Here is an 11,102-nt window from a genome sequence, read left to right as displayed (position 1 = left end):
CAGCCTCCTGAATAGCTGGGATTACAGGTGCCCACCACCATGCCCAGCTAATTTTTGTATTTTTAGTAGAGAAAGGGTTTCACCAAGTTGGCCAGGTTGGTCTCGAACTCCTAACCTCAGGTGATCTGCACTCCTCAGGCTCCCAAAGTGCTGGGATCACAGGCATGAGCCACCACACCTGGCCTTGCTCAGGATTCTATAATAACAACTTAAGTGTTTTTCACTTTAAATATTCTTTGTCCCTGAGAAGACATCAGGACCAACTTGTGTTATTAGTTGACAGGATGATATTTGTAAGTCTTCTGGAAAGAGAAAATGCTTTAAGTTGAGGTGGAATTTAATCGAGTCACATGATATTCTAGGTTTTTGAGTAGCTTCTGTCAAAGCCATGACATGGACTGCCTCTTTTCTTACCCATCTTAAAATAGGGAGGAACAGTTTGGCCAGAATTATTGAATCCAGTTGCTCCATAGCATCTACTTGAGATGAGAGATGCCGTAGATTTCTGGTAGACTAGGAGAGGTCTCTTTTTGCCCTAATCAGGCAGCCGCCTTTCTCCTAGACCAGAGATTGGCAAACTACAATCTGTGGGCCAAATGTGGCCTACTGATTGTGTACGGACTGCAAGCTAAGAATAAATTTCATATTTTTTTAATGGTTGAAAAAAAATCGAATGGTATTTTGTGACGTAGAAATTATATGAAATTCAGATTTCAGTATTTATAAATAAAATTTTATTGGGACACAACCATGCTGATTCATTTGCATATTGCTGTGGCTGCCTTTGCACTACAATGGCAGAGTTGCATAGTTGGAACAGAGGCCATATGACCTGTAATGCCTGTGTACTTCCTATCTGGCCTGTATTAGTTCATTTTCACATTGCTATAAAGATATGACTTGAGACTGCGTAATTTATAAACAAAGGAGGTTTAACTGACTTGCCGTTCTGCATGACTGGGAAAGCCCCAGGAGACTTACAGTTATGGTACAAGGCAAAGGGGAAGCAAGTACCTTCTTCACAAGGCAGCAGGGGAGAGAGAGAGAGAGAGAATAGAGGAGCTGTCAGACACTTTTAAAACCACAGCTCTCATGAGAACTCCCTCACTGTCTTGAGAACAGCATGGAGGAAGCCATCCCCATGATCTAGTCACCTCCCACCAGGTCCCACCCTGGGGATTACAATTTGAGATGAGATTTGGGTGGGGACACAGAGCCAAACTATATCATGGCTCTTTATCGAAAACAATTGTGAACCTCTGTCCTAGATCCACGTTTTCTTTTTTCACTGCATACTAGTTCTTAGTATGATGGTAAACATAAATGGTTAATATTCTCATGAATAGAAAATAAATTAGGCCTTTTTACAATTGAAATAATTTTCCTCATACAGGTCACTTCAGGCCGTTTTACTTTTTACTCCTTATTCCAGTCCTGTCTGCCCTACACCCCCATCCCCCTTTTCCTCCCAGCATTGCGGAGGAAAAGAGACTGTCCTCTAGATTAAAATGTTTAAGACATCACTCTCGGGGCTAGCAAATGCCTTTGTTATTGATTTTTACAGTTATTTCCACTTTTCATTCTTGGAGTTGGGTGAGTAGATAGCCCCTAAAGTTCTTATTGTAAGCCAGTCAGTGCTGTCCAATTTCAGCTTTTTATTAAGGCTGCTTTAATTCTTTCCTGCTTCTCTTCTTTTCGTAATAATTGTGCTAGGGTTCTGTAAGTGCTGACTAAGGAAAGGAAAGTTGACTGTAGTGTGTAGAGTTTATTGTTTTAATATTTTTTTTATTTCTAAAGTTAAATTTGCCTTTCAAGCTTGAAAGGAGATTCATTCAGATCGATTATTCTTTAAGGTGTTATTTTGATTATTTCACCTGATGTCCATTTTTTGTTTTATTCATGAACATGACCATAAATATTTCACAAAGCTGTAATGAACAGAGAGGTGGCACGTGAATGTCAAGTGGGGAAATTGTGTGCTGGTACATTTTTATGTATTTTTGTTCCTTTGTAGATACAAGATCTCACTATGTTGCTTAGGCTGGTCTTGAACTCCTGGGCTCAAGCAGTCCTCCCACCCTAGCTTCCCAAAGTGCTCGGATTACAAGCATGAGCCACTGTGCCTGGCTGATAGTGCCTTTTTAGGTGACAAAACAATTATATTCTAAGCTATGATTCTGAGCCAAAATAACCTCACAGTCATTAAAAACTCTTCTCTGGACCTCATCCTTTGGGTCATTTCAGCCAAAAACCATGAGAAAGTGGCACATATTAGGAAAAGTATTCAAAAAGACAAAGTAGTGCTCTATTATGGTTCAGAACTATAATGTACCTACACTTGGAATGTTCAGTATCATCCTGTATCTTACAAAGTTAGAATAGCCGAAAAATTGGGGGCAATTTAGAGGCTATTCTGGAGATACAGAAGTAAATAAAACAGGTAAAAAAATCTGCATTCTCTTGGAGTTTATGTTATAGTGGAATAAGACAATAGGTAAGTAAAATATATTGTATGTCACATGGTGATAAGTGCTTTGGGGAAAAAAAATCAAGCAAGGTAGGGAGTTAGAGAGTGCTTGTGGTGATGGTGACAGTGGTGGTGGCAGTGACCATTAGGGCTGATTTACAGTTTTGAATAGGTAGCAAGGGAAGCAATACAGGCAAAGTAATATTTGAGCCAAAAACCAAAGGCAAAGTGAGAATAAGTCATGTGGGAGTCACAGAGAAGAGCGTTCCAGGCATAGGGGTGGGACTGTGCATGTTTGGGAAACATCAGAGAGGCGTGTGTTGCTGCAGTGGGAGGAGTGGGCCAGGGATAATGGTAGGATTCAGGTGGATGCTATAAGAGGGGAGAGGGAATATGTTTTAAGGATTTGGACTCTTATTTGGATTGGTGAGAAGCCATTGGAAGGTTTTGATCAGAAGACTGACATTTTTTCTTTTTATGAAAATATCACTTTGAACTACCTTGTTGAACATAAAATATAGTGGAGCAATTATAATAGTTGAGCAGTGAATATACTTTTTTGTGGAATAAAAAATATAAATGCCTCTTACCAAAAAAATGAAAGGGGTTATGAGCTATGCTGAAAATCTTGAAGAGATTTGGTTAGTTTGAATATAGGCTTGGTTGACAATACTAGGATTTCTTACAATTAAGAACTTTTGTTCTTAAAGCCAGAGGCAGACTCCTTTAGTATAAATTACTGTTTTAAAAGCAGATGATAAACTTAGGAACTTGTACTCCTCCATAGTACCCCAGTTGAAAAATGAACTGCTTTAAATAGAATTTAGAGAAATAATTCCCTAGGGATAGATCCATAGTAGATTAACAAGGTAAGTTAGGGCTGTTGGTGGGTACCTCAGTTAACTTTGAAATTAATACACTATCCTACATTCTCTTTATTGGCAGACTCAAAGGATTACACGAACCACTGGTCTGATTCTGAATGCCATTTCTTGTTTTCATCATCTTTATCATCAAATTGGTAGTCTTGTAAGTTCAGAATCTGGGATGCCTTCAACTTGATTTTTGTTTTCTTTTTTTCTTCTTTTTAGTTCAAAAGAAATAGAAGACTTTCAGTTAACCGAGTCTTTTGGTAGCCAGCAGATGAACCTCAGTATTGGTGATGACAGCACTGGTAGCTGGTCCAATTTAAGTTTTGAAGATGAACACCAAGATGAAAGCAGCAGTTTTCATCATCTAAGTGAAAGGTAACTACACTTTTGCATATAATTATGTGATTTAGGTCCTCAGATCTCAGAAGCGAGCCATAAATTTACGTTATTATTTTAAAATTCTAAATTTGAAAATCTACTTTTGAAATGTATATTATTCACAATGAATTTTTAAATTGTTTTTAACACTTATTTAATATAGTAATTAGCCCAGCTAATTTTCTTTGGGTGTGCCAGTAGTTGATTTGAAAAATACTGCATACATTTAATTTTATGCCTTTTAAGCTTTTCCTGAACTTTTATGAACTTCTGATGAAAATATTTTTTTTCACTTTAAAAAGGGTGATTTTTTTTTTCTTTTAAAGAACAAGAAAAAGGACAGTTATCTCTAAAAGGCATCAAAATAGGCCTGTAATTTTCCTGATATTAGTTAAAATAGTATCTTTTTGGTGGGGCGAGGATCCTTATTTGTCCTGCTGTTAGGAACAAAATGACCTGGAACACTTAGACTTGAATGATTGAAAGTACATAAGTCAAAGCCATTATAAAAATGTGATTTTGTATAGCACAAGGCACCTCATATATAACTTTTATTAGTTAACTTTGTTCATAACAGTGGTGATTGAAATATTTTATTAATTATGAGACAGTTGTTTGTTAAAGTCTTAACTGCTACCTAAAGGCATTTCTGACTAACCTATAAAATTCTGTAAAATCTTTATCTTTTCTATAATTGCTCCACTATATTTTATGTTCAACAAAATAGTTCAAAGTGATGTTTTCATAAAAAGAAAAAATGTCAGTCTTTTGATCAAAACTGTCCAATGGTTTCTCACCAATCTGAATAAGAGCCCAAATCCTTAAACTGATAACTGGAAATAATAGATACCATTTGTAGTGGAGTCTTGAGGGAGGAAAGTGTTCTCAGCATACTTCCGGTTTCAGGCATGTATCAAAGGACCTGTGAACCATCAGTTGAACTTAGCTCTTGGAAATGGCAAACTAGGAGTGGGAGGGAAGGTGAGCCTTGGAAGAGGGAATAAAGTAGCATAAGGAAAGGAAATGACTTTTCACCTGATAGAACACTTCATCTTGGGGGATTTTGTTTGATATTTGGATTAACCTGGAAGTATTAACATGTTTATAAAGTATCTATTACCTCATAGTTTATTACAGTGCTACTACATAAACCACCAATATTTCTCAAAATCTGGGTCCCAAAAGACAGTGTTTAAAACTGATAGAAGCAAATGGGGGTAATGTCACAAAGCATAATTTGGCCCTTTTCCATAGCTTTATCTAGAAAAGGATACTAACATTTAGTTTGTTCTACCATTTTGAGAAACACAGGCTTCTAGGATTTCAGTGGAGTTGACATTGTTGTCTAGATCTCCTGGTGTTAAAATGGGAGGCCTAGGTGTAGGTAGAGGCTAGCAACATTAAGAGGACTTGTAGTCAGCTGAACAACTCTGTGCAGAATGTTATCTAATTTAATGAGAAAAAAGGTGTCATCTTACCATTTTCTGTCCTTGGTTCCGTTCTCTTTAGCATTATTTATTAATGATGTGGAATACTCATTTGTGGATAATTCAACACAGGCTGAAAAAATAATCCCATTAACAGAACCAAGGTTAAAAAGACCAAATCAGGCTATGTTTAACATGGATAAATGCATTTAGGTGCAGAAAATTAATGATTAATATTTGAATTTAAGTGGGGAGCAAACCTGGCTTGATAGCATTTTGTCAGAAAAACACCTGTGTTTCCATTGACCACAATTGTAATGTGACCTAATGTAATGCTTCATGGCATTAAGGTTCTGGCACAGAGAAAAAGATAGCGGGGTTCTCATCCAGGACTGGTGGTGTGCTTGCTGCATATACAGTTTTCAGGGTCTCACCTCCAGAGATGAAGATTTATGAAGTCATGGAGGGTTTTGAGAATCTGCATGCTTGATAAGCACCGCAGATGATTTCAGTGCAGGTGATTCAGAGACCGAACTTGAAAATATATTGATTTACAAGATATGTGGCATCTTTTGATGACAACTGCTGTAGACACTGTTCTTTTTGATTTTCTGTTCTGCTACAGAGATCAAGGTAGGAGATAAAGACTTTGGTGATTTGGGCTGGGTGTGGTGGCTTATGCCTATAATCCCAGCACTTTGGGAGGCCGAGGTGGGCAGGTCACTTGTGGTCAGGGTTTTAAGACCAGCCTGGCCAACATGGTGAAACCCCCTCTCTACCAAAAATACAAAAATTAGCCAGGTGTTGGGGCAGGCGCCTGTAATTCCAGATACTTGGGAGGCTGAGGCAGGAGAATTATTTGAACCTGGGAGGCGGAGGTTGAAGTGAACTGAGATTGCGCCACTGCACTCCAGCATAGGCGACAAAGTGAGACTCCATCCCAAAAAATAGAAAAAAAAGATGGCAATTTGGAAACACTTTGCATTTTCATTATAAGCAGGAAGTTCAGTGGAGGGCAACAACTAAAAAACACTAATTTCAGATTTTCAAAAATGTTTAGAAGGACTATATAATTATTTGATCAGAAAAGAACTGGTTTCTGTCTGTGACTGTCTTAAATATTTCAGATAGTTTGTTATTCTCTTAGGAGTTATGAATTATATTAGGTTAAGTGATGGGGCCAGATTTACAGAATGTTTCAGATAATTTTTGTGAGGTGTATCAGAATTGAGACCAGTCTTAATATGGCTGAAAGCTACAATAAAGCATCTTAGTACTGGACCACTGAAGTACTTATACCACTGGTTGGAAGGCATAAGTACTCTTTGCTAGACATAGGAAATATGAAAAGACATAAAATAAAGTGATGGAAGCAGTATAGTGTTTCAAGAGTGAAGTAGGAAGACTCTTAAGTGAAGAAATTAAGTTTTTTAAATGTTGGATTAATGTAGGGTGATCATACTTCCCACTGAGGATAGTTTGACTTCTGCTGTTCTGCTGTAATTATTAATGGTGACGTCTTTCATTTAAAAAAAGTGTCCTGGTTAGATGAAAAATATATATGGTCACCTAGTTAGAAGGGCATTTTGTGAAGAATGACTTCAAATACCCATTTGGAGGCACAAAGAGGAGGGTGGGGGGATAAGGTTAGAGGAACTTTGAATTTTTAGTCTTTGCTTTGTTAGCTGTTCTTTTTAATGTTTATGTAATATGTAGGTGATGGATTTGTATTATTAAGTGGAAGAATCATTGTGATGGGTAGAAAAATTTTGTATTTTTTTTCTTTGTTATAATCATCCTACTAATAGAAGTAAATAGAGTGTTTGAGATGATTAACTTTCTTTTTCTTCTTGGCTCACAGCTGTCTGTCCATTCTTTATTTGTATATTTTCTCACTTTTAGTTTATCTGACAATGAACTACATGGGTTTTATGGTTTTATAATAGAGCTATATTTGTTTGAACATATGTTAAAAAGACCATGCTCAGTTTTAACTTTTATTCTCTAATACATTGTGGTTTGTGACAGCTTGATTATATTAGAGTGAATATGACTATACAAATTATTTAAGATTACTTGGAAGTGTTTTGGAACTTGAAGTAATCACCTTTTCTTGGTAACCATATCAGAATTCACTGATGTACATAAAATCATTTTACGTTTATTTTTTTAGAACCAAAAGTTTGGTTTGTATAAATATTAATTTTTATAATTGCCTAGCCTAAATATTGGGAAAAATAGCTGCTTATCACTGCAAACTAATGTGCTTACTAATGATTTTAATAATTAGGAATGATTAGAATTTTTAAATTGCATGCTGAAGGTTTTAATCTGAAAATTTGAATTTAATTTTATTTCTGAACAAGGTTGCTTTTTAAAAAAATTGCTTTGCTGCAGTTTCAGAAAATACCTGCTTTCTTCTTCAGTTGATTAGGTAGTGTAAGAAGTTTTCTGTGTGTGGCATTAGTGACTGGCCAACCAGACAAGCATAATGCCTGATTAAGCCTTGGCTATTCTGGCTTCATTCTGAAGAAAATTTATGATATTTGCCACCTACGAATTATATGTAATATGTGAAATGCAGATAATTGACATAATAGTATTTTAAAGTCTGAAAGCATGTTTTCTCCAAATAGTTAGAAAAGGTCTGTTTGGGCTATGTCTTAGAGCCTTCTATCCCATCTCCCCACTCCCCCACATCCCCTCACCCAAACCTGTCACTGCTTTCATTATCTAGAGACCTGAGAGAATGTTAACCTATTTTTTTTAAACTTTATCCAAATGAAAGGGTATTAGCATTTCACATATTATATTTCAAGACAGTCTTAAGACATTAATTTTCCTGTGAAACTGACTACTTCATGCATTCATTTGCTGTCCTAAAAGCCATTCTGTTAATCTGTAAAATATAAGTTTAGATAATTTTCATTATCTATTGAGAAGAAAGAAAAAAATCTGGAATCTCTGAACTTGTCAGGCACCTTTTAGAGTAGTGGTGATGATCTCTCTCCACTCTGTGGATGTTCACCTTCATTGTGGCATCTTCAGAACATCTGCAGTTATCAAGGACAGGAGCTGTTCCAAGGAAAACAAAGATCTTCTCTACTATTCATTTTCTAGTTCAGCTCTGTTCTTTTCTTCCTCTGGCAGTAATGGTAACAGCAGTAGCTGGAGCAGTCTTGGTTTAGAAGGAGATTTGTATGAGGACAATTTATCCTTTCCAACATCAGACAGGTTGGTCCAGTCTAGAAACTTAAAAACTGATGAGTCTGTCACCACTAATGCATGATGTCATATTCTTCAAAGAATGTGGGTTACCGTGCCAGTATGTATCAACTTGCTTTTCTCCTATATTTTTACATGATTCTGCTTGATGAATTCACGTCTAATGAAAAAATTCAACTATGCTAAGATATGACTGACATCTAATTGCAAAATGTGTCACTGTTATGCATGTGTTGGTCTGCTTGCTAGTTTTCATTCTACCAGTTATTTCATTCAAAAGAGCTTGCTTCCTACAGGATTTCTGTTGAGGATTTTTTTGTTGTTATGTTTTGTTTTTGTATGTGATTTTATTTTATATGTAAGAAAAGTGTAGGTGAAAAGTGTTTCTACTATATTAAAAGTATATATAAATTGTATCAGATAAATCATTAGCAAATAATTATTCTGGCATTCTATGATATTCAAATGCTATATTAAATTAGTAGACTATTTCACCTTTAAATGGTTTTAAATTGAATATTATTATGAAATTACATGGCACCAGATATCATGGTAAGATAGGATTTCTTGGTTTTGATAACTTTCGGAATCATTTGCAATTCAGATTTTAACATGAAATGATGTGAGAAGCAAAGCTTCCTTTTTTAATTATCATTTCTCCCCTTTCTAAATGTCATATGTCATATGTAACATTCATTCCTTACCACATTTTTAAGAATTTGTTTTGATAACATTATTAATTAAAGTGTTTTTTTTAACTGCTTCTGCTGTTTTATTCGTAAGTGATGAACCAGACGATAAAGATGAAGAGCATGAGGATGAAATAGAAGGTAATTGATTATTTGTTTTTCAAAGTGTTGGCATGTCTTTTGTATAAGGTTTCCTAGAAGAGTCTGTATGCATTTTAATTAGATAGGCTCTGGGTTGTGTAAAACATAAATCAAGGTATTCTTGAACTAGTTTTCTTTGTCCACTTTTAGATTTTTCATTTAGCAGTTTTATTTGATTGCTACACTAATGAAATTCTCATTGGTGTAAAGAAATACTGGGCAGGCATGGTGACTCATGCCTGTAATCTCAGCACTTTGGGTGGCTGAGGTGGGTGGATCAGTTGAGGCCAGGAGTTCAAGACCAGCCTGGCCAACATGGTGAAATCCCATCTCTACTAAAAATACAAAAATTAGTTGGGTATGATGGCGGATACCTGTAATCCCAGCTATTTGGGAAGCTGAGGCACAAGATTCACTTGAACCTGGGAGGCGAAGGTTGCAGTGAGCCAGGATCATGCCACTGCATTCCATCCTGGGTGACAGTGCCAGAGACTTTGACTCAAAAAAAAAAAAGGAATACTTTATGAGAATTATTTGATTATTTGAGAGAAATTTATTACAATCGCTCTATATAATTATTTTCAAAATGTAAAATTCTTACTCAGTGGTAAGATAATTTGTTATAACTATGGCATATTATTTTTCATATTTTCCTTCCAAACTGGTAACTTGTAGAATTAGGTTTTTATGTCAAACTTACATGAATCAGTAAGTAATATTTTTACTTATCTTGTTTAAAAGATATTTCTAAATTAATTCTTCTTCCCTCCCCCAATTCTAGTCCTTCACTCAGACATACACATATTTGAAGAAAATACTAAGATCCTTCCTTAATGAACATAGTTTCAAGTATGTCGGCACTAGATATCATTGGCCACAGAGTTTTGGACCGTGGTTTGTAATCCTTAATTCATGTATTAGAATATCTGAGTGAATTTAGAAACTTTACTTTGAAGCTGAGTGTTCATTATATTCAGATGGTTGTTGAATTTTTTCCTAACAGTCTTATTTTTTTCTTAATTTTGGAAATACCTATATAATGTCTTCTATAAAGTGGCACATATAAATTAAAAATGTTTATACTCTCTGAGATACTTGTTTTTGAACTAGTGATTTTTAAAAAATTGCTTCTCTAGAAGTGGGCAAACAGAAAATAGCTAAAAAGAATTTCTCGAAATTTACTTTATGACACCTGAATTTTTAGTCAGTTTAACACCTTGTTTAGGGAAATCACATCCCAATTTTTAAGCTGCAATCTTCAGACTTAAGATTGTTATTTTTTTAGTTTTAATAAGCCTCTATTAGTATACATTCTTTATATAGCGCTTCTAGAAGTCAGTTTTTCTCATCAGATATAAAGTCGAAATAGGGCAATATTTTTAATGTTACTGATATTTGATATTGAGATTTCCCCATTGCAATATTTGCTTCATTCTTGATCACTAAAAAAGTGTTGACTTTGTTTATAAAAGTTGTATGCCTTTTCTCAAGTAACACCCATGAACAGAGTTATTCCAAAGGCTGTACATGGTATAAATACATGTGGTATAAATGCATGTGGTAAGCATTCTTTAATGAACTAGTGATTGCTTAACTAGCTGTACTGAGGAATGATTAAGACAAAAGAAATTAGTGACTTCTGTAAAGAGAGAGCCGTTTGGAGGTTCTTATAGACCAGGCAACCAGGAATCCTGAACTGAGAAAACCCCAGCAATGCAAAGAAACAGTAGGGTAATTAGCTTCCAGCCCCCTGAGCTCCACAGGATTGCAAAATGGCCCAGAGACCATGTCTTGTACAATGGTGTACCAAACCTATTTTTGATTGAGAGTATTTGAGAGAGGGAAGTGAAAAGACGATACCTTTATTTTTAGAGAGTAACGTGGACCAAATCTTTTAAATTAA

General features: G+C 35.6%; 1 protein-coding gene across 4 annotated transcripts in view; it reads left to right on the top strand.

Moving 5' to 3' along the window:
- AKAP11 (A-kinase anchoring protein 11) overlaps nucleotides 1-11,102 on the top strand; it is a 49,411-nt gene that overhangs the window by 32,436 nt on the left and 5,873 nt on the right. For 3 of the 4 annotated variants that reach the window (XM_017536125.2, XM_017536124.2, XM_037741184.1), the window contains 3 exons: nucleotides 3,559-3,714; nucleotides 8,295-8,378; nucleotides 9,153-9,199. In XM_017536125.2, coding sequence (XP_017391614.1) covers nucleotides 3,559-3,714; nucleotides 8,295-8,378; nucleotides 9,153-9,199 — 287 coding nt within the window. The remainder of the gene's footprint in view (nucleotides 1-3,558; nucleotides 3,715-8,294; nucleotides 8,379-9,152; nucleotides 9,200-11,102) is intronic. The other variant, XM_017536126.2, reaches the window with a different exon arrangement.

This window comes from Cebus imitator, unplaced genomic scaffold (assembly GCF_001604975.1).
Source record: "Cebus imitator isolate Cc_AM_T3 unplaced genomic scaffold, Cebus_imitator-1.0 Scaffold96, whole genome shotgun sequence".
Lineage (NCBI taxonomy): Eukaryota > Metazoa > Chordata > Mammalia > Primates > Cebidae > Cebus > Cebus imitator.
Note: the sequence above shows the minus strand (reverse complement) of the source record. Positions and strands in the feature narration are given on the sequence as shown.